The following is a 24,794-nucleotide window of genomic DNA, read 5'->3' on the forward strand; positions in this document are numbered from 1 at the left end:
GGCGAACTGAGCTGCCTAGCAGCTGCTCGATTTGCAGTCGCACATGTATCGGCCAGGATTCGGCATCATTCGGTCGCATAATTTCCCGCACTGGCAATCATACCGCGCGACGATAATTGGCACACGACCGACAATCGTCGTAATTTCGCGTTCCCGCTGCGCAAATTCTGACGTGTGACACGCGACGGATCGGCGCTCCTGGGAGGCACCTCATTCAATTAGCCACTCAGTTACTCGCATCACATCGCATTTACCCATCAGACTCTCGCCCGGTGAACTCTCTGACGACCCTCGCCGAATCTCCTCGTCTGCGCGCCGTGGGGGCCGCCACGAATTTGGTTTCCCCGCGAATTCGTGATTTAAACTTTTCGCGAACGACGACGTGTGGGGGTATCTTCCTCGGGCGAGACTCACGTACAGAAGGCAAGGAGGATCTCACGACGCTGTCATGCAGTAAAACGGCTTTAGTTCGCGTGTCAGAACGTCGGCGGTTTTGTCTCTCCGCCACGCTTCGTCTGTGAAACTTCGTTAGTTTTCCTATCCGCGTGTCTCTTTCAGCGCTTTATCAAGTGCTCGTTGAATCAACGGCTTGTTAAAATCAAGAAATTGGCTTCTTCTCAGTGGCTTGCCTTCTATCTTGTAGAAAGAGACTAAACAATTTAGTACTACACATTTAGCACTAAACAAAAGATATTATTATAGATGAATTTTTTACAATTATAGTATTTGTTACCGTCTTTCTGCTTCAAGTTTAACTTAAAATTCACAAGCAACTTTTCATACAAATACGGATGAATAATTTCGTATATTACAAGTTACAATCTTCTTAATTATAACATTTCTATGGAGAACGACAAACAACAGCCCTTTTTCCAGGGTCAAAGTAAATGATCGCCAACCTATCGACGAAGGTGGCGGAAGTCGCGCCGTGGAGCCGCAGAAGTTTCTACGAATCCGCGGCTGGTTGCAAACTTGCCGAAGGGTCGAAACCGCCGGCGCCGTGAAATTACTCGACGGGTACCTCCCACGGGGCCGAACTTGTCCGCGACAATTTCAAACTTATTTTAACATTCATATAAGCCCCGTGCCCTCGCCTCGTGTGCGAGCACCCCTGAACCATCGTCTACGCATCCCTTTCGCTGCGTAACCCTAGAAGCGATCCATGTACGACGTTCCTTCCTCGATGTAAAGACGTGCAAGCATAAGGGCGGTTTGGGATTTACATAAGATTATGCGTAAGCTTTCGTACGCCTCGCGGTAAGGGGATCGACGAAATGATGTCGCGGTGAAACAACGCTCCGGGGTATGCTCATCTCGCACTGATAATTATAATAAAGTGGCGTTGTATGACGTACGAGCGATGTGATAAGCGTTATTGTCGATTCCAACGCGGTACAGGCAATCACATATGATGTAAGATTCTTTTATCGGTTTTGCAATGCATTTTGATTTCAAATCTTGTAAAAAGTTACAAGGTATTTGCAGTATCATTATACATACGAGAAAAAAATTTGTTCAGAATAATTATCTTAGTTTTTACAATCTTATTATTACTTTGTTTATTACGTGTTTTACATTTTATTTGATTATTTTTTAATTTATGGTTTTATCATTAATTGAAATATATTTTTTACAATCGTATGTTTATGTATAGATTCTTCTAAACTAATACTGATAAATGATATGCAATATTGCAATATGCGCATGTCAAAGTTTAAAACTAAATTAATACGGAGTAAGTTACAAATTATTAATTTATATAAATAAAACGTATAAATAATAAATAATTCTTTTTTTTGCATGTGTGTGGTATAAAAATCACTTTGTATATGCTAATAAAAATCGGTTTTTGTTAGATATACAAACTACTTTATATTTCAATGAGCCAATAGGATTTATTATCACGCATAGCCATTTTTTGCCTCGTGGCGTTGTTAAATCTTACTACCTACCCCATGATGCGTTTTATATTCATAGTCTGTGCAAAAATTGCTCCTAGAGCACAATAAAGATTATACGAGCCATAAAGTAAATTTAGCCTACCCTGCCGATATTTATTTAAGCGTGGGAGATACGCTATGATTTCTTTTTTAATTTTTCTTTGTGCTCTTATTTTTAGCTTTTTTTTATGTTATTGTTCTTTGTTATTCTTCTTTATTGCTGTAAAAGTTTAAATAAATTTAATTGAGACAAACCGACAGTAGTTAATGCAACATTATATCGTATCGACCGGGTGAGAGATTTCCTCTGCTAGACGTTGATGGTACAGACTGGATTCCGAATAAGTCTGCACTCTCATGAAAATAGCTAGAACTACACGTTCACCGCGAAACACGGTTAACAAAGAAGATTCCATGGTGGAAGAAACTCAGGAGTGCTTGTCCTCGAGACAAATTTCATATTATTCTGTGTAGATAAAAAAAAATACGGAATTAATTATATTAAATTAATTATATTATATATTGTAAGCAAATATAATTAAAAATAAAGACATAAAAATAAATAAAATAATAACGCTTAAAGTCTTAGACACAATGCGAAGCAGCAGTGGCAAAAACAGTAATAGGAATAGTATAGAAATAAGCGATATATTATACTATAATTGTCGTCTCCCGTTGCATAATGCCACGAAAAAAATAAAAAGGCCAATCAATCTGATCGCGTATAGACTGTAGTATACCCTTCTATCTACTTCAAGATTATAGCGTATATAAACAAAATAAAAAAACAGAGTTCCAACTCGTTAGAAATTTATTGCTATTGCTTTATTCTGCGTTCCTACGTGCATTGACATGTGCATTCCAGAATGTTGGATTCCTCTGTTTCTATCGCTATCGCTGTTGCCTCGCATTGTGTTTACGGCTTAATTCATAACTGCGGCAACATCATGATATAAAAACTTAAATAAGATATAAAGTTTTTATATTATGGGCAACATAACGGTATATGATGTCATGTTCTCGTTGGTTATTACGTTATTAGAAATGTATGCACAAAAGTATATCCAATTTCCTTCCACCATGGAAGATTCCATTCTGTGGAAAAACTGTTGGAAACAAGTTACGATCGCAATCTCGAATCGCAACAGACATTTTTGGAAAAATTATTTATCGAAATTGCATATGCTCCGTGGTCCAACGTGAAAAAAAACACATTATACGTTAATGTTTAATTAATAAAATTAAAAATTTTTTTATTTTCTTCTTTTGTAGAAAAAATGTTGCGACCACGAATAGTGTCCTTCTTTCGACGAGATACATCCGTTTTTATATATGCCTTTTGCAATAACCTTCATACGTCACAAATTTCAGCAGGATAAATTGAAACGAAATAAAAGCTGTGAACCTATATCCGTAGCCGTAGTAGGTACCATAATATTATATACAATAATAATATGCTTTCTTTAGTTCCTTTACATAGAGTATAATAAAAAGATTTGCTCAAGTTATAGATATAATTTATGCAAAAATATTCGCTATATTATTATTATATATAAGTCATGTACAATTTTTCTATTTAAATAATCTTGCATTTTAACACTGACTGGCTTGTTTGAAGCATTTTGTATAATATTCTGTTAATCTGAAATATTTTATATATATGTTCGTTTTTGTGAAAGTTATCTATAAGACACAAATTACACTTTTGTTACAAGCTAATTTCAAATATGCATAACGTTATTTTATTATATAAAATTATTTAATATCAAGGAGAAAAATATTCGGTATTAGGTAATGATTGTTGTAATTCCGTTTAGTACCCAATTTAAACGAATTTAAAATATAGTTGCTCACTTGGGATTTATAACTATGTCAGGACTATTAAAAACTTTTTCCTTGTATGATTCTGCATATGAGTTAAAAGTGATGTCGGTATTCTATACTTTCGCGGCATGACGCAACGCAACGTTTCATCGGTGCTTACTGCGGAAAACAGTTAAATTTTTTTCTGTTAAAAAAATCACTGCAAGAAAATGTACCGGTAGTCGTTAATTCCGAGCTATTAAATCTTTGATAATACATCTTTATAATACGAATGTAAGAAATGTGTTTATGATATATTTTCTAGCAGCGCTTGTTATCTGCGTGCGCGAAAAGAGATATATATTTTTATGAATTTATGACGTCTGATTTTTTGTATGTATATATATATATATACCATATATATTTAATTACAGTATCGTTAAATATTAGTTTTCAGCGCTTGTAATTTTAAATTAGATTTTTATGTTTACAATTTTCCAGAACAATCATATTTTTTTGTTATGATTAATATTATTTTAAATATACTGCAGTTAAAAAAACTTTAAATATGTCAATTTTATTTTTTTTAACAAATCTTTATATTTTAAACATGGAAAGTGATTAGATCTTTAATAATTAATAATTGTTGACAATACATTTTGCGTTTTCAAGATATTATGCGGATGTGGTAGACTTGACGGCACCGAAATTTCAGAAGCTGTTTCAACAGCCATACATTTACGGCATAAAAAGATGAAACCATTATTTTATGCTCCGGACATTGAGATTCGTGGTGTAGTCAATCATCTTACCAGAGAAATGGATACTAAAAGTTCCAGAAATGCTCTCGTTGAAGGTGCCAGATTAGCAAGAGCGTGCATAAAACCTCTATGCGAGTGCGAAGTTTGTACACATGGTGCCCTTATTATACCTGGAGGATTTGGCGCTGCACGCACTTTGTATGTGTCGATATGATGATATGGAAATAGAAAGTAAAATAGAAAAAAGTAAAATAAGATTACGTTAATAAAAATAATAAATAATACATGCATAAAATGAAGAGATATTTTTGTCCTTAATCTTAACCCATTAATGCGCAGAAGGACAAAATTTTTTGCTTGATTTCAAGATAATTTTTAACACACTAAAACATTTCATGTTGAAATATTTCAACGAAATTTGGTATTCTAAGGTTTTGAGGGTCGCATCTCTTACGATGGCATCGTCAGAATTTAATTTCGACCATGTGGAAATTAAATATGACGGTTGGAACAAAAAAATGACGAAAAAATGATCGACTTTTTTTCTTTAAAAGTTGTTTCTGAACCGATAACAATTTTTCTAATTTTCGGCAAGTACACCATCAGTGTTCAAAATAATTGTACTTTAAGACCTCATGGTAAAATTTTTTGACTTTATCATGGCAGATCCAAAATGGCGGCCGAATTGATAAAATCTTGAAAATTTGGCGTTTTTTCGTACAACCTCATCAAATTTGAATTATGTCCAACTTCTTGTTAAATGTATACAACCACAGATCTATGATTTTGAGGTCTATATCTTTTACATTCACCGCTTTCAAAATGGCAAATCCAATATGGCGGACTATAAATTCGAAAAATCGCTAAATTTTGTATCTTTTTTTATTTTGCACACTGTTTGAAACCCTAATCTTCAAATTGTTAGAGTGTTAGGAGTGCGTAAAAATTCCGAAGATCTAACATGGCGGATCCAACATGGCGACCCAACAACTCCCAAAATTCAATTTTCTTTTATTACTCTAAACTTTAATGGGTTAATGAAATAGTTAATATGCGTAGATGTTATAGATTTCGAAGGCATAGATTTCGATATTAAGATATATTGACGAAAAAAACTTTTTACGAAAAAGTACAGAAAAACTACATAGGCTAAGACATAATCTTAGAAATTCTTAATTTTTCGTAGATATTCGTAATGGGACGTAGAGTGACGTTATTTGAGGGCAAAGGATTTCTTGATTTTTCAAATAAATAACGCCACTCTACGCAGCTTTTCGTAAAAAATTTTCCGTCGGGGATTCTATAATAATTTCTAATTAAAGCAAATTTTTAATTATGTTTATAAAAAGATAAACTTTTTTTTATAAAGGAGTAATTTTGCCGAGAAGGGTACTGATTGTACTGTTCTACCTGACTTGGAGAAGCTCATCGAAGATTTTTATTGCGAAAACAAACCGATCGGCACTATGTGCATAGCTAGTGCACTTGTTGCTAAAGTGTTAAAGGGTGTAAAAGTTACACTTGGCAAGGAATGTAAGTCAGTTCGTTCTATCGTTAATATCCTGTGTTTTGTAATATTTGAAAATTATTTCTTAGCACCTAAAAAAGACTGGCCATATGCTGATGCTATCAAGAAGGTTAAGGCTATGGGCGCTAAAATAGAAATGAAAGATGTTAAAGGAGTAACGTTAGACAAAAATTACGGCGTTCTCAGTACACCAGCCTGGTTGTATGAACCAGCTACTTATGCAGATGTTTATGATGGTATTGGTAAACTTGTCACAATGTTAAAAAAATGCATCAATAAGTAATTCGTATGCAAATGTTTCTAAAAGTTACATATATATATATATCATGTTACTCTTTAATAGTTTATATTGTTTTATTTGTATACTATTTATACGTATTTTGTATTTATATATAAGAACAAAAATTTTTATTACATCAACTATATATTATTTTTGTAATGCAAATATTTTTGTTCCATACAAGTTGTTTGTAAAAATATTAAAATTATTGTCATCTACCGCATAAATATGCCTTTTTATTAAGAATGTGCGATCTCCGGATCAATTCATTAAAAATCAACTTAAAATAACCCTCTTTATTAAAAAAAAATTAGCGATTTTTTTACAAAGAAATTGGTTTAAAATAAACTTTTAGAAGAATCTTTAAGTTAGAAGAATCAATTTTTTTTGCAAAATAGATCGATTTAAAATCGTTATTACCGTTTGGAAAAATTGATTTTTTGGAGATCGGAACATTCCTACTTTTTGTAGAATTAACTTTTTGTAGGATTATGGGACAGGAACGTTATTTTTGTAAGAAATATATTTTATTTTATTTCTTTATCGCGCCCTTTTGAAATAAAGTAAATGGGGCACGCACATTTTGAACGTCAAAGTAGGTCAATAAGTCTAATAATACAGTTAAAATAATCAACAACAAGTGAAACAACAATAAATCGAGATTTGCGGCGAAAATTTTTCGTCGATTTAGAATTGTCTTTTTGTTTGTCTTTTGTTAGATAACATGGCAGTCTTCGCCGTGAATTCGTCCGGGGTGAAAGTCGTTCTGGAATTCTACAGAAATTCTGGCACGACCTCTCCAATACTCTTTATTTCATAATCATTGCAATTGGCAAGAAATGCGTTTAGAGATTTTCTTATCAAATCACAATTTCATCATAAATTTTGAACCTAAGCAGCATGGAGCAAAATAATTAACGTATTTTTATAATCAATAGTGAATACAAAATGAGCAGTCTTTATTAGTTTACTGAATATATGTATATGTGGATTTTCACATATTTAAAGTATAGCCAATTAAAATTAATTTTTCTGATGCACGCAAAGCCACGCGTATTTTGTGTAATATTTTACGGAAAAATGCGATGGCAACCCGTTTCCGCTTTAGCTAAAACATTAAAATATAGAAGAGTAAATTAAAATAATTTATTTCTAATAATACCGAAGTTTTTTGTAAGTCAATCCAACGCTATCAAAATTTTGTTGCGTGTATTTTCGTAGGTCTACGTCTTTTCGTTTCTTATTTTTACACTTTTAACATCTAGATTGAAAACTATGGTCTTTTCACAGGTCTACGTTTTTCCGTTTCTTATTTTTACACTTTTAACATCTAGAATATAAACTATGGTACGTTTCAAAGAAAGAAGAGCAACGAATTAAGGAAAACAGATCTCGTGCATATTCTGAAGTATATCCTATGTGCTTACGCGTTTCGCATAATTATAGGATAACGAGGCCGCGCGCACGAGCCTCGTGGTTTTAGCTCGAACGCAAGTGTCGTTGGTAAGAGTTACCGATTCCGGAATCGACTTACTCGAGCGTAACGTTCACGTACGAGCAAGTGAATTCAATCAACGTAAAAGGTCTCTGTGAATAATCGTTGCTAGTTAGCTTTGCAAGCGCCTTGCCGAAATGGGACAGTTTCTTCAGAAGGTGTTTGTATGACCGGCGAAACATATATAGCACCACATGGAATTTCTTAACCGACGCATTGTAGACCCGAAAAATCTTATATTTAGGATCCTTCAAACTCATGCGGTTACTAGCTTAGGGAATAATTTAAACGTTAAGGCCACGTGCGTTTTTTAGATCTAACGATTGGTCGATAAACAGGAACGGCAGTGCCTTATATTCTTAATGCTATTATCTTAAGATCTATTAATTAATCCAAATTTTCGCATCGCTCAGGAAATGATATAGAAGTTTTGTACAGTATTAAATTTACCTTCTGGAGTTGACGAAATCTATCCACAATCAGTAACACAGTTACTGATACTGGGTAAGATTCATTTAATATATGTTGATTAAAAACATTAATTAATTTCAAGAAATCAATAAAAATAATGTAATTTGTATATAAAATAAATAAAGGCTACGTTTACTTTGATAATAATAATTCAAATTTGCAGACATAATATAAAGAATATAATTGAGTAGATCTAACAGACTTACGTCAACTCCGGAAGATTGAAACAATAAACTGACGTTTTCGCTTATCTCTGTATCGATACAGAGTGTCGTCGGAATTCCAGTAATAGGAATTGTATACATATACCGTCTAACCGGCAACGCGTCGCGAGTTAATTTCAAAATACGATTCTTCAGTCGCCAGCTTTTCGGTTTGATCGAAAAGTTCGTATGCGCGCACAGTATCGTCCGCACATGAACAAAAATGCGAACCTTCTCTGTTCCTGTTGCACGTTTCAGTACATTCTCCTCCAATAATAGAAAAACGACGCTTTTCAGACTTTGGTTCTGATCTCGAGGCCAAATTCCGCGTTTGGGAGAAATCCCGAGGTTGCGTCCATATTAACACTTTAGCGATATTTCTTTACGCTCAGCTGAGAGCGAGCAGCGGTTCAACGGACATGCGAGATCTTCTAGCTTTGTCCTCCTCGTACTGTTTCATCTTCATGAGCTTCAACTTGCCCTTGCTCTGCTTTTTCCTTGGTATTTCCGTGGATACTTCTTCCGCGTTAGATCGCTCCTCTTCTTCCAACATCCTAAGAGTCTCGATGATATTCCTCGGTTCCGTGACACGTCCAGTAGAACTGCCGTTCTTGTTAGCGTATACTACGGAAAGATGCGAGAAACTGGACTTCGGCGGTGCCGTAATGTCGGCAAAATCACGGAAGTTTGCGAAGAAGTCCCCGCCCCGAATTGGCTGCGGTTTTGGGTTTCTATAATACTGCGCACGACCACGATTGTGATAGTACGGATTGTAAAGACTCTCGTCAATCGCGTACTCGTCGTTCTCTTTATCCTCCGGATAATAAGTACCTCCGCGGATCACGCCGAAATTACCTGACCCTAGTATAGAGTGTTGATCTTTAGTCGCGGCGGTCTGATAATTACGATCGCGTTGGAAGTAGCCTAGGAATCTGTTAGGACGATATCGCTGCTGTTCCACTGAAAGTCTGTGATTTCCAAAGAGTTCCGCAAAGGTCGGGAAGAAATTTTGACTTTCGGTTTCTAAACTTCTGCCTGCATCAGCAAGCTGTGTAATGGCGGTATGATCCGTGTTCTTTGTCTCTTGATCTTTAGAAGTTTCAGGGTTCTCAACTTCGGATGATTTCTCGTTACTCTCGGTAGTATCGGTTAACGTCTCGTTCTGATTAGTCTTTTGTGTGCTTTCCTCTGTGTGATCTGGTGGCGAAATCGTTCCGGATTCATCCGGCTCCATGTACATGTCGGAATCGTCGTATTCTTCGCCTACTTCTGACGCCGACGCCACGGAGTCCTGAAATACAGAAAAAAGTTCCCCCTCAATTATACAGAAAATTAACGTTGCCTTTCAAACAATAAACATCAATGCGATCGAGAGAAAGTCTACACATATGCAATCAACGCACGAATAGAAAAATGTTTTACGAGTCACTAAAACGTACTCTCCTAAATTCAACAGCTTGTCATTCATGAACTTTCCTCGCGCTTTCAAATGTCTTGTTACGTATATCGAAAATCCGTGTAATGAGTGGAACAGTCAGTCAACTTTAACATCAGGAAATTGATTTTAAATCAACTCTGTCACGAATTACCTACCATCAGTGGTCGTTCATGATACGAACGTGACAGAAGAATATTAAATTTTCTGTTATATAATCTATAGTATTTTAATATTGTTTCACAAAGTAATGTTTTTACAAATGATAACTTTTAACATTAATTCAATGTTACACGATGATGAATTACGCGTTACGAAAATTAAAACAAAGATTCTAAATTAAAATTTGCTTTTTTTTATCACCCTCATACAGCATTGAATACAGCACTTACTGAACTGTACGTAAATACAATAAAATATTCATTAAATTATGAAAAAATAATGAAAATTGGTCCAATGAATTCTCACAATGATTTAGATTATAAAACTATTACTAGAATTCATTGCAAGAATGAATATATAGTTGTATAAATGAATCCAGTTATTGTATCAATGAATTAACTACATAAAGTCGGACATTGATTAACGATCATTCATTGGACCAAAAATGAACAAAATTTTTTTCAGTGTATCGCCTTTTCAAATCTGCACTTTTCTGATTCGAGAAAATGTTCTCAAAAAACAGAATCGATATATGGAAAGAATGATTTTACTGGAGTACCTAAAAATTTAGCTAAATACAGATCTGAAAATAATTTTGTTAAACTATAAAAGTAATTCTGTAGAATGTTCGAACTGATTGTTAAAATATTAAAGTTTCTTCATTATATTTGAATTTCCTATATAATTATTTTGATGTTGGTTCAACAAAATTATTTTCAGATTAGCATTTATCAAATGTTTAGATGTTATGAAAAATTGTTCTTTTTGTGTATAACCACTATATACCGGAACTATCACTTTCTATAACATTCTCAGAATTATTTTGTAGTATCTATAATGCAGTGAAGGCTGCAGTGATTAGAGATTATTCAAGCTTGACAGGAAAGGTTTCAATGAATGCGAGGTTCCCTTTCGCGGAGTGCATCAGCCGAGCGTGCAAGCCAAAGAGAGACGGCTTGTGCGTTCGAGCAGTCCACCGTGTCCTCGCCTTGACATTTAAGGCATCTTCGTGCCAGCGACCGTCTGTGCAAGACCAGTTACCATAAGTACGTCATGATTCGTGCGTTAGTATAGCGTCTATACATACCGTTCTACAATAGTGCGTTTCGATTATGTACGGTGCACGCGTATGCTTACGCGTCGCGACCGACGATAACACGAACAAAACGCATAGACGGTCGTTGAAATCAGTTGCAACACGTCGGTGACACGCCTAGCATTGTTATGAATATGTCAGGTCAGCACTCCAACATAACTGTGACTGCCTTCTCGATGTTATAACACCTCGCTGTAGTATTGGAGTTATCTTTATACGCAATATAGCGAATGAATGTACTTGTATCTTAAGATTTGCTTCTTGTACACGTTAACTCAAAATTCGTTAAAATGTTGGTAATATTTTTAATCAAACGATGACTTAAGCAATTGTCTTTAGGTAATGAATAATGATGGATGTTAAAGTTTTTGTATTGTTCGTAATTTAAACATTAAGTTATTACATATTCATAATAAAAAATAAGATTGCAAATTCACTATAATTTAATTTGATTTGATGAATATAATTTAATTTGATATATAATTATTTTGACGAGATTCCATTATCGGTCCAATCTAGAAGAAATTATGTTAACACATACTTCTTACATGTCTCAAGAAGAGACATTTCTGATTTATATACTCGATGTTAAAGAATTAGTCATTTGGCCTTTTTATAATTATTAAAGATGATCCAAAGGCACCAAAATGTTTAATTGTTTTTGATTAATATTTAATAAAGAATTTATATGTACACACGAAAGGCAGGTACTAATTCTTATAGGTATTTACATTTTTGTTATTTTTTTTGTATTATGCATAAGCGTTCCATAATACTGCTTAAATAAGTATAACAAACACGTAAGGTTTTGCAATAAAGTGGTTATAAATCAATGATCTGCGAAAAATGTTTTGACAAGAAAGGATCGTATAATAGCCTATGGCCATTCTGAACGTTACATGAACTTGTAGACAATAAATTTAACATACACCGGCGAACGCAAGTATGATGGATGCCTCATCGTGGTTTGCAATGAGAAATGAGCGATAGACTTGGCAAACTATGCATGCAGTTTTGATCGTATCAGGAACGAAATAACGTGTCGCAGTTAATCATCCTGATATAATTATAAGCTTTCTTCAACTAATATAATTAGATGGCACTATCATCTTTATAGCAAGACAAATTGAAAGACTACCTTTGCGACATCATACATTGTGTGAAATTATATAAATATTTTATATGGTGTGCGAAATGATTAAATTTAATTTATTTAAATTTTTCAATTGAAATGTTCATTAATTTCTATTGGCGTAATGCAATCATAATTTAATATCCATATTATTATTAATGACGAAATCACGATATATATTCAGCAATAATGTATAATCGTTAATTGTAATTAAAAAACAAATTACTTGTAATAGTAATTTATTTTCAATAAAATCTTTAAAAATTATGTCGCATAACTTAATAAAATACTATGAAATCAAAATCTGAAAAATGTAAAAAATAATAATCCCTCAGATAAGGAAATAGGAATCTTCGTATTACTTAATTAGATTTGTTATCTCGTCGATTCTGTTTCAAATTCAAATTGTAATTGTAATGTAATGACATTAATTTCGTTTGACATACATTTTACATACAAGGATAGATTAATCGATTTTAAACTGAAGAAGACTCTGTGAGTCAAAACGTTTTTGTAATTGAATTTGGTATGTTGTTTAATGTATAAATAATATTTTCATTTTTAACACCTAAAGTTGCTCGTTATTGGTCGTCTCCAAAAGTAATCATTAGAATGATTTGCAAGATTAACGTTACAGTAAAAGTATCAGCAATTTTTATTTTTTCTTTCGATATAGATCTGAATGTTTCATGATATACGTATTAATTAGTTTGTTTTTTAATATTTTTTCCTTGAGAATTACAGATTATTATTTCCGAAAAAATATAATGCAAATATAAGCGTCATTGCATTTTAATTAAATGGATAAAAAAACTGTATGTGCAAATATAGTCGTTGATATATCGCGTATTCATGTCGCATTATTAGGTAATAATGTTTAAATAAAAAATTTGAAGTCCTTCAACCTCGAGACAAACATATCGGACGTGCTCGATTAGCGATAATAAGAAAGTTATAAAACAAAAAGACATATTAAAATTGTTGAACATGATTATAAAATGTAATTAGTTTCGCTATTTGCACACTTGACATGTATGCTGCGCAAAATGATTATAAACTTAGGAATTAAAGTGTTACTGATAAAATAGCACGCGTTTGATCAGAAAGTTTTTATAGTTGTTTGCTTGGTCACATAAACGTATTATCTCTTTCGTCATTTTATCCCAACATTTTAATGTGTAATGTTCAAACGGGATTTGAAGCAGCACGAGAGGTTTAATATTCTCTACAATGATCGAGATAGATTAAGAAGAAAAAGGGAGAGAGGAAAGAAAGGACATGCTATTATTACACGATTACAGGACGCAAATTAGTCTCGCAATGCGTTCTTATATTATATAGGCAAAATGCACGCGCGTGATACACCTGCAAATTATTGTATTATCTCGTCGATGTACATGCGCTATCCAATTAACAGGATGGCGTCTCTACTCTCGGTTGGTATGAATTATATATGAATTAGGGACAATCAGCACACGCAGCCGCAGGTTATACGATAGATCGGATATATCTATAGATGATCCGTAATTCTTAATGCAGCGCGAGTCATTGTACTATGAAGAAATTTAAGCTTCATTATCGAAGCACATACATATGTTGTGATACACGAAAGTGCGATATTGCAATCTTGGAATAAAATTAATGCAATGTTGATCGGCTAATCGATTGTAAAATACAAGCTAATAATTTATAATGTCTTTTCTTGATTAAAGTCCATCATTTTTCTTTCTTGTGTTTAAAAAGATTAATAAAATATAGAAACAAATAAGATTATTAAAAAATTAATATACTAGAGAATTGCACTTAAAATATTAAAAACTATTTCATTTTTTTTATCTAATTCATTAATTACCATTAACTTTTTTTATTTCAATTTTATATATAAATATTTTTGTGCTTAAGTCCATTAGGTTTTAGAAATAATTATGAAATATGAGAAACAATATACACGAGGGAATAATATAAGAAGGAAAAATCATTTAATTTATCTGACGATTATATTATCGCTCAGGTGTAAATCGAACAATGGTTGGCGTTAATAATTGTACAGATAACTATTTTATAAATTAATATAAAAGAAGAACATGAATAAATATTTTATTTAAATGAAATTATATCTGACTCTATCGATAATCCGTGTAAAATATTCATGTGACTACACAATGTTCAATTAATCTAACATGCAAGATATCTCATAAATACTGTATAATATTTTAATTTTACATTAATTAAAATAGAAAATTCTATAAAAATATAAGCGTCACTACAATTTTTGAACAATCGAAGTTAACAAAAAGAAGTTATTACACACGGTTACAATTATATATAAAAATTTGTCATTTTAATAATTTCTATATTATAGATGAATTTAATCTTAATTATTTAAAGTGCATTTTAGATCATTTATTATATAATTTTTATTAAGAAACTATTTTTACAAAATAATAATTTTTAATTGTTATCTTCTATCATTTCGATTACAATCTCGAGAATAAATCATATAAAATATCTGCTTCCATAAATAATTTCGATATATTTATGAACTATCAATGGTGAAAGTTAATAATCGCTTCTGATCAATGATCGCTCATCGGCTTAGTGATTGTATCTTATTTGATACTCGTGATTATGTTTCGATGATAAAGTTACGATACACGGAGAGGATCGCGTCCCCTACTACCATTGCCTCGAGTCTCACTGTGTAAATGATAATACGATAAGCGCACAGTAGGTCGTTACGTCAAAGCCAAGGCCAACTGTCCGCGTCGCGTAAACAATGAACGCCAAGCACCCTACGCTATACATTTCGGTTAAATATAACGTTATAGAAGAAATGTACATAGGAATATTCTATTCTATCCTATCTAAATTCGATAAACAAAATTTTGTCGCATATATTAACCTAAATCTAGATGAAGTAAACGAATGCGAAAAAATACGGATGTACAACTCATTTCGATAAATATGCAGCGAATGATTAGTACGCAGTATAACATACCAGTTAAAAAAATACGTTATTAATATCTATTTTAGATAATTTATAATTAAATTGTAGATGATTTGTTTCATATGATCTGCATGTTAGAATTTAAAATATAATTTTATTTCTGATCTTTGTGCTATGTAAAGCCTACTTTACACCGTTTATAATTTTCGTTAGATGTTCTAAGGTAAAATGTAATGCATTTTTATTTATTATTTATGTCGTATATTTTATGTATGTAGAGTTTAATATATATTTTACATATGTATTTTAATTTTTTAAAAATTGGTTTCGTTTTATGCAATACACAAAATTATAAATCGAATTTTATTTTATATTCTAATTAAATTATAAATCCATTAAAATATGCTTAACACAAAAAAAATTTAAAGATTCAAACATACGTAATATATAAAATATATATTAACCCTTAGTACACACCTTAGTTTTTGGCATCCTTATTATATACGTTAGGTCTTTCGTGTTCTGGATTAATTTTCATCACTTTTACAAGTATACAAAAAAAAATTATTAAGCGATTTCTACATATATTTTGACATCTTTAGAAAGTATTTGTAAAGTTGTATATTTATAACAAATTATAAATATATAAATTGTTATAACTAAATATAGTTAACAAAATGATAGTTAACAAAATGAGAAAAATGCACTTTTTTATATAAAAATGTAAAACTCTGAAACAAAAATGTTTAAAGGAAAAATATGTTTTAATATCAAAGTTGACATTTCAAATTACAAAAGAAAAAATAGTTCAAGTGTAGACTTTATATTATAAATTATTTAATTCATTCTTTTAATGAAAACGTTTTAATTGAGAAACCTCTTTATATAAATTCATAAATACAAACAAGAGAAATCATCTTTAAGGTAAACGTACGGAATGACGCCACTGACCCGAATAGCGCCACCTTAACCTATTTTATGCACGCAGTAAAATACAACGTAGTGAAAGTGTTTATAAATTTTTAGAAAGAGATTGTGAAAGTGTGTGAAATAATTCCGCCAAAGTATAAGAAAATATAATCTGATTTTTCGTGAAAAGCAGTTGCACAATCTCATGTCGAGAATGTATCACTTTTAGCTATTCGTGATTGAATTTGTTCTTAAATAACTACTTGACAAGGTAATCTATAAAGTAATAAATGTAGTATTTTTTAACTGTAATACAAAGTATTTGGTTTTATATTACATTAATATGTTTAAAAAATAACAAAAAAATAAAATATCACACAATTATACGATTTTTGTATAATATAATATAAGGGGCTATGAGCCGAAGCTGAGTGTTCACGTATTATTAACGAATCTTATGAAGAACAAACAAAGAAAGAACGACCTTTATTAGATCCTTTCCAATTAACATTATAATTACTTACACTTTAAACATAAACAAATTTTAAAAATACAATCGTTAAAATTACGTCTAAATTAAAATTACGTAACTATAATAAATATGTTCGAAAAAATAATAGGTTTGTAAAAATATTTCATTTCTCTTATTGTAATTATTTACACTTAAAACAGATCAAGGTACGTATTATATGGAATTGTTCGGAATGGATTCCGTTTGGAATTATTCAATTATTTCTTAGATTTCATTATGTTTTCTATAGAGAAAATGGAACAATTTCCGGTTAGAATCTATTCCGATTTGTTCCATGATAGATGTCCTGATAAGGTGGCGTCATTCGGTACATATTAATGGCGTAAATCGGGACATCACACAATTTTAGTGGGCGTAATTTAATACATTTGCAATTCACGTTTAATTCTTTTGTACATTTAAGTAACTTTGTTTATTTTCAATTTTTATATATGATTTCATCAATTTATAGTATCAACTTTAAATAAAATTTATAGTTTTATGTAATACTATGTTACTTTTTCAGGAATAATCTTTGCAAAATCAGTATCTGCTTATCAGTGGCGTCATTCCATACATTTACCTTATATATATTTAGTTACATTTGAAAAGTGAAACGCGTATTATGCGAGAAATCATTTATTCAATAAATCTATTTCTGTGACTGAACTAGTATACTTTTGGAACTTAAAGTGAGATAGGCATACATTTGATATTTGTCGAAAGCGAGAAAGAGAGTTCTAATGCAGTCTAGTGCAGGAACAGACCAAATATAAAAACTAAAAAAACAGAATAATTCGTTCGTACACGCGATATGCGTTGAATTTGATGGTGATAACGTATGTAAGTACATATAAGGTTTGTTCGCGTCGCAAGCTCCAATATGCTACTATAGCTTTTACTCCAACGCGCTTGATAGAGTAGGAGCTATGATAGGAGCATGTTGGAGCTTGTTGGAGCTTGCGACGCGACAAACCTATAAAGGCTGCGTTCGGAAACGTCGCTCGGATACCTCTGATGCCTCGAATTCATTATCCGTTCTTGTTTAATATTTAATGTTAAACAAGGACAGATGATGAATCCGAGGCATCCGAGCGACGTTTCCGAACGCAGCCAAAGTTGGTTCTACATTAGTCGCATCGCAGCGTCGCAAGCGTGTCCAATCAGAGTCGAGCTAGTTTGTCGTTGATTGGACCGCAATTCTTGCGACGTTACGATGCGACTAATGTAAAACCAGCTTAATATTGTGGCACGCCGCTCGATGCAATACTCGCCGCTCGGCGCTCGGCGCTCATTGTTTACATCAGCGTGGCCTTGGCCTTGAAGTGTATCGTAACGGCCTATTCTATACACACATTCGTCTTATCATTCGCGCGACGTGATTCGAGTCGGAAGGTGGTGGCGAGGCGTGTTCCGTGTGCCGTAGCATTATTTTCTTACGAGGCGCGATCGAAAGGAGTATATGATCAAAACGCAATCATTCTAATTAACACTAGCCGATCGCACGATTACTTAATGTGATTTCTGTCCATAAATATATCACACGATAAAAAGCGACACAGTGGCCTATGGCCAAGCATTAATCAATCATTCATTCTTTCTTACGATAAAGTAATAAGTTGACTACACTGCGTCGTCTCTTAGGTTGTTCGGAAACTTCGCTTGAGCCCTTAGTGCGTTATTTTATGTTTTTATCGTAAAACAAGGATAAAATGACGCACTCGGACACCTGGGTGAAGTCTCTGAACGCAGTCTAATTCTTGCGCTCAGTGCGTGGCTATGTTCAGGAAGCTCACTGCCGACGAATGACGATTCGCAAGCGCATTGAGGTCATTCGAGGTACCGAGGCTATTAATTCTTACCAAGGCAGATATTTCGCACGATATTACTTGTCCGAGATCGAAACGGTAGGATGGCGATCGATGGTAATTCCCGTATTGCATTTGAGATCTTTGTATTGATTTTTAAATAAAATACTTTGCTCGATATAATTAGAATTGTTACTGGATTTGAATATTCGCTAACTGTATATATGGAGTAATTCATTTGAAAATAATAAGAAAGTGGCAACACGATAATGGCAATTCATTAATGATATGTGTAAGTTTATGATTCGTCTAACAATAAAATTTGCGTGTCTCTAAATACGTGCAATGCCAAATTTTGATTATATACTTTTGAACTGTCCAATACGTCTTGAACTTATCAGTTAGTCTAACCGACGCGCGACGCGGCGCTGCGTCACACGTTCTGACCGGAGTGAAGTTGCCGTGCGACGCTATTTTCACTATTCGTCAGCCATTATTGAAACGTTGCGTGGTGCAGTGTTCGATACGTATCCGAATCAAGTAGCGTCGTGAGTAGAGTCGTGACACATGGAATCAATAATTATAGTCGTGGTTAACATTTCAATCGCATTTCAATTTTGTTGCAACGTAAGTTTCATATATCAATGATTCGTTAAGCCTACCACCGCGTCGGTCAGTTTTCGAAACGTCGCGAGGCGTTGGTGTGTCTTGTTTGATAAACACATTCTGAACGAATCGCAGCGTATCGTTTTATCGTTACTTCGTCTGTTTCTTTTTCCATTGTTTACTTCCGTCTTGATCCGTCGCAGGTATGATAAGTATGCCATTAAAATCGGGAGTGCCGTTTCAAGTGACGCGTGATCGTTTTAATCTGATAATTAGCGCGAGTGTTAATTACCTAGTTTTCGCGAGTGATTTTGAAGAAATTTGAGAGGAGAAGGAGGAAGCCTGGGAGGCATCGAGCGACAGCGGAGCAATCATGAGGTGAGTGTCTCATAAATTGTTATTTGTGTTACTATCACAAAAAGAATCCTTAATTTCTGTTTAATTTCCGATCACTCATTGGGACGAGTCATGTAAAAATACAAGATTTTTATTTTTAAAATTTTACAATTCATTTTTGAAAAACTAAACTTGAATTTTTTTCTGAAATTATATATATATTTTTTTATAAAATATTTATTCAAATGGCAAATAAAAAATTCAATTCGCATAATAATTATTTTTCAGATATAATTATTGGCGCGAGTGTTAATTATCGAGTTTTCGCGAGTGTGTGGTTTCAAGGAAATCTGAGAGGAGGAGGAAGCCTAGGAGGTATCCGGCAACGGCGGAGCACCAGATGAGGTATCTCATACATTATTTCAATTATTTGTGTGTGTTACTTGTAGAGAAAAAAATCCTTAATTCCTGTGTAATTTTTAATCACCTATTGAGATAATTTACGTTAAAAATAAAAAAGTTTTGCTTTCAAAATTTTTTAATTCATAATTAAGAAATTGAACGCGAATTTTTTTGGGGAAAGTTACACAATTATTTTATGAAATGGTTACTTAAAAGGCAAATAAACTTTTTAAATATTAATTATTTTACAAATGAACTTTTTAGATATGAATTATTTTAGATCCAAATATAATTTAGGTTTTATATTTATATATTACAGATCCGTTTATTACAACTCCGCTGTTGCGCATCGTATCGGTGAGTCACGAATAATCTTTCGTTTAATTCGAGGTAATGAATCTGTGAATATTACAGATAGACGTAATATTTCATAGATTCATCGCCTTGAAATGGATGGGCTGGGATCTGTTAACGTAAATGTTTAAGCCTAGAATAATTACCTGTCGAAGCAGTTGTACACGAGACTACCAAACCGTATCAATAACAAATGAATTGATATGTATCTAAACGCAATTACAGACATACGCATGAAAATTCTACGCGATATCATCAATCGAGTATTAGAAAATTATTATTATTGTTTCAAATATTTTCGGACTAGGATTTTTTCTTGATTTAAGTTGATCTTCAGAATATGTTATATAAAAAGTATTGTATAATAATAATAATATTATATCTTGTGTACATGTCTCGCGTACATTTTTATTCGAACCAGGCTTTAAATACACGAATTGTATTACGGTAAGACAATTATATATGGGGAAGAGGGAAGTTGTTTCTTTTTATTATTCTGTGAAAATTTGTCTTACCTCGTGTACAACTGTGTCCTCGGGAACCGGTGCTCCATCTGAAACAAAGAACAGGTCTTTGTGAGAAAGATTGCATCGTACTGGTAGGATTATGTGCGACATATGTGCAACATGGTTAAATTGCGGGTACCGATATTTACGACCCAGTTATGCACCGTGGGCAAAGAGCGAGATATTTCTCGAGAGGAAAACACGCAGCCAAGAAATATGTAGCAGCGACTTCAATAGTCGATATCGAGAAACTCGATAAAATACGCGATTTATTAATTGCATCTATTAATGATCACCCTCGATAAAAGCGTGAATAGATCATCGCCCGCAGCAGTTGCATATTTAATCACGATTTCCAAGAAGCTTCGTGGAATACCTTGAGAATGCCCTATCGATTTATTATATTGGCAGTTACAGAAAGATACCGTATAGTAGAATGTATGTACAATATAAATCGAGTATTTACGCTTTCATTTCTTATGGAATTAAGAAGCATCTGAATTTTGTGCAACCGACGTTCATTTTTTTTTACATAAGCCGCTTTATAACGATGTTTGAATTATAGTGCAGTGGTTTTTTAAATTATTTCTATGTTGTAAACACAGTATTCGCAGTCTCTTATAAAATAATACGTTTTATTATCGCAATACGAAAGGGATAAGTTTCTACGGAACGTAAATTAAAATTATTTTGTTCGCGAAATCGGCTAGTTTTATTCTTGAAATAAATTCGATCATATTAATTGATTTTTATAATCGTAATCTTTTTATTAACGTTTAAATGTTAAATTATACTTAAGTTCCTTTTGCAGATTATCGATCGCATATAAGTGAAATTTATTTAAAAATATGTTATGTAAAAAATAAGAAAAAAGATCCCGCGTAGTTCCGGTTGAGCATCTAATCGAGCTATTATTAACTAATCCGCGGACATCGGACTTTCTTAATTAGTTTGTACCTTATCGACGGGCGATCTTATCGTTTCTTTTATCCTCGACACAAGAGAAAGTCAATTACGTTGATGACAAGTCGACGCTTACTGAGGGTTTAGTGCGTCTCCAGAGATTCTTACGTAGAGCGTGTATAAAGTTAAGACCCTCATTCCCTCGGCTCTGCTTGTCAATCGGTGTCTGAGACACGTGGCATCGGGTTGACAACGCTTCCTACATTCCTGTCTTTTTTTTATCATTCATCACAAATCTCGAGAGCGCACTGACCACGAACACTTAACGTTATGAGTGAATTATACCAGAAGTAATCGTTTTTAATGAGATACACGATATTTACGTAATACGACTAAGCAACGACTGCAATAAGAAAATCACCCGCAACGCATTTCTGATTAGTTCTGTGAATACGCATTATTCTCGCGGTGACTGGCTCGATCTTTTCATATTTTGCTTTTTTTCCAAAACACTGTCTCATTTATCCAGTCGCTCGTTCGCTACAAATGCTATCCGATTTTCGGATCGCATCGAAAGGAACTAGCTCAATGGACTTGTTAAATCACGGTCTGTCGACGGTATTTCACCACGCCAATTACGGCTCGCCGCAATGTAATGAGGTACCAACCAGCAATTTGTTGGTGTGATTCCGCGGGATTCTCGTAATCGTTTATCGTGCCGCGTATCGTGATTAGGAATCACGGGCCTTGACCACTTTCCGTTTTGATCGTAAAGAGAGATACAGTACTTTTGATACATATAAAAAAAGATAAATTTTTAACCGAATATTGTTAAAAAATATTTTATATAGTAATATAATTTCAAAACAGACTGAAATTTGTAAAAGAAGTTTGACTAAAGTTTGACTTATTAATAAAACGATTAATAAAACTATGATATACATATTGAATAATATAGAAAAATAAAAATATCATAATTTATTCACGTTTAAATAGATAATAATATTCGTTTACTAATTTAATACATATTAATAATATTTGTTTAGTGCAGGAAATGATATTACTCGATATAAAGTTTGTATGTATTTTTATGTTATTCCTCAAACATAAAAAAATTATTCTGATTCTGTAAAATTTGCAGAATTAGCAGGAACAATTGAAAGTAATTGACATAATATTCGTCAGACGAATGTGTAAAAAGTAGGTAATATGTTCTAAGCAACAATAGAGTATAAAATTTACTCCGGTATGCATCAGTTCTTTCAAGTTAGACTGAGCATGAAAATGTCAATTATTCGCTAATAGTCTATACATTCACACTTGGTTTCGTTTGCTACATTTATTTTCGTAGAAGAGATCTGCATTGAGCTCAGCGAGGAAACGTTGCATGATGACACGGCAATCGGTCTTCCTTAAATACGCATGACTTACTTTACTTTCTAGTGACGAACCGCGAGCGCTTTCTGCATAATAGAACAATCAAGTCCGGGTGACGAAAGGTACGCAGGCTCCGTGTTTCGTACGTAATGCAATTCTTGAGTAATAGTTCAAGCTGCTGGATGTTACTTTCGACAATACTGCTGTGAGTCGTTGGATCCGAGAATTAATATTGTGCACTTTAAATAAAATATATCGTATATTTTGTCCATAGATTTTGTACGAGTATTGCGGAGTTGATATTCATCGCTTGCAATCATGTATTAATAGATTCATTGTCTATACTCTGATAGAATTCAGTTAATTCAATCTCATTCAGTTAATATTTCTTTTACTTACTAATTATATATCGTTCCTTTATTTTAAAAGTGACACAACTAAAAACACGTTTTTAAAATTATTACTGAATGAATAAGTTAAGTAAAGACTCTTCTACCAATCATCAAAAGTAAACTAACTTAACTTCACTGTCCGGCGAATTGCACTTGTATTGTTCTTAAATTTTTAAAAAGATTATAATTAATACCTTCTGCAAGAGTGATACATTTTAAGTTGTCTCATTTTTATAAATAAAAAGGAGAGTCTTCTACAGAGAACATTTAGAGTTAAGACAATTTTGGTGATTAAAGTTTAAAGAAAAAATATTTTGAATTTAGTTATTGAATTTTAGCTGATTAAGGTTGATGATATTTTGACTGTGTCACATTTAATGAATTATTTCAGATTTGTTAATGATTTGTTAATAAAATAATTTGTTAATAAAATAATGATAATTTTTTGTAGAATATCAAAATCATTATAATTCAAATAGAGTGCAGGGGTTCTTTTTGAGTGAAACGAAAATGACATTTGATCATCTTTCTAATTGTAAAAATATATTCTTTTTGTCGATCTTATTTAATCAGTAAATAATTTTGTGTTGAGGTGAAAAATAGTTTTTTCTTTTTATAAAAACCTTAATTTTTTAAGTTGTGACGCTTTTGAAGAGAGTAAGGGGACGATATGTATTTATTATAAGAACATTAACGTATACGATTTTATCAAAAATATGTTAAAACGCAAGCAGGAAATGTTCTAATATGAAATAAGCGTTTCTCTTAGCATAAATAATTATATATATTTACCTCGATATTTATATCGAGCCTTCTATATAAGGGAATGCACATGCTACTTATTATTAAATATTAATTTGTTGTGTACATGGCCCCATTTTCCAATGATATTTCACCCAGCAACAATGGAGATGATACCAGTGCGGGAACTTTATTTCCTCGCATGTGGCATCGTCACATTCTCAACATTGTCCTAGCAACACCATTTGCGACATAGCCGGAGATGACGCTTTATTATTGCGCTCGCCTCGCGTGAAAAAAAAATATTGCGCGATCATAACTTGATGAGAGTCGATAAACTTCGCAACACCTATATATCGCTGTACGATTTATGACGATTCTTTCATCAATCGAAACTTCTAATTAACTGGAATTTACGTTACGTATTTAAGAGAACATCCTTTTGCAAAGGATAAAACGATTGTCATGTAGTACCAATCGCAATGTAGTGTAATTTAAAGTAAACTTAATATCCGCATTCTCAATAAAAACAATGACGTAATTAAGCGAATATAATTGAAGGTTATAGTTTATGCGTAACTAATGCGAAGGCACTAAAAAGCAGAGTTAACGATAATAAGAACCGATTTAGAAAAAGAAGCAATTTTATTGCTACGTAAACCCAGATTGCATGTCTTTATTTTTGTCTACTGAGTG

The 24,794-nt window shown here is 32.8% G+C and overlaps 2 protein-coding genes across 2 annotated transcripts in view; one reads left to right on the forward strand and one right to left on the reverse strand.

The window, feature by feature from the left end:
* Positions 1-3,151: 3,151 nt before the first annotated feature.
* Positions 3,152-6,347, forward strand: LOC108729081 (ES1 protein homolog, mitochondrial). The gene is made up of 4 exons (XM_018458008.1): positions 3,152-3,362; positions 4,416-4,702; positions 5,874-6,037; positions 6,101-6,347. Exons 1-4 carry the CDS (start codon positions 3,273-3,275, stop codon positions 6,313-6,315), a joined length of 756 nt encoding a protein of 251 aa, XP_018313510.1. The 5' UTR covers positions 3,152-3,272; the 3' UTR covers positions 6,316-6,347.
* Positions 6,348-8,450: 2,103 nt separating this feature from the next.
* Positions 8,451-24,794, reverse strand: part of LOC108729069 (uncharacterized) — a 67,908-nt gene continuing 51,564 nt past the window's right edge. The window contains exons 3-4 of the mRNA XM_018457993.1: positions 20,695-20,732; positions 8,451-9,772 (exon numbers count right to left, since the gene is read on the reverse strand). Of these exons, the coding sequence (XP_018313495.1) occupies positions 8,870-9,772; positions 20,695-20,732 (941 nt within the window). The 3' untranslated portion in view covers positions 8,451-8,869. The remainder of the gene's footprint in view (positions 9,773-20,694; positions 20,733-24,794) is intronic.

Source organism: Mycetomoellerius zeteki, unplaced genomic scaffold (assembly GCF_001594055.1).
Source record: "Mycetomoellerius zeteki isolate Tzet28-1 unplaced genomic scaffold, Tzet1.0 scaffold70, whole genome shotgun sequence".
NCBI lineage: Eukaryota > Metazoa > Arthropoda > Insecta > Hymenoptera > Formicidae > Mycetomoellerius > Mycetomoellerius zeteki.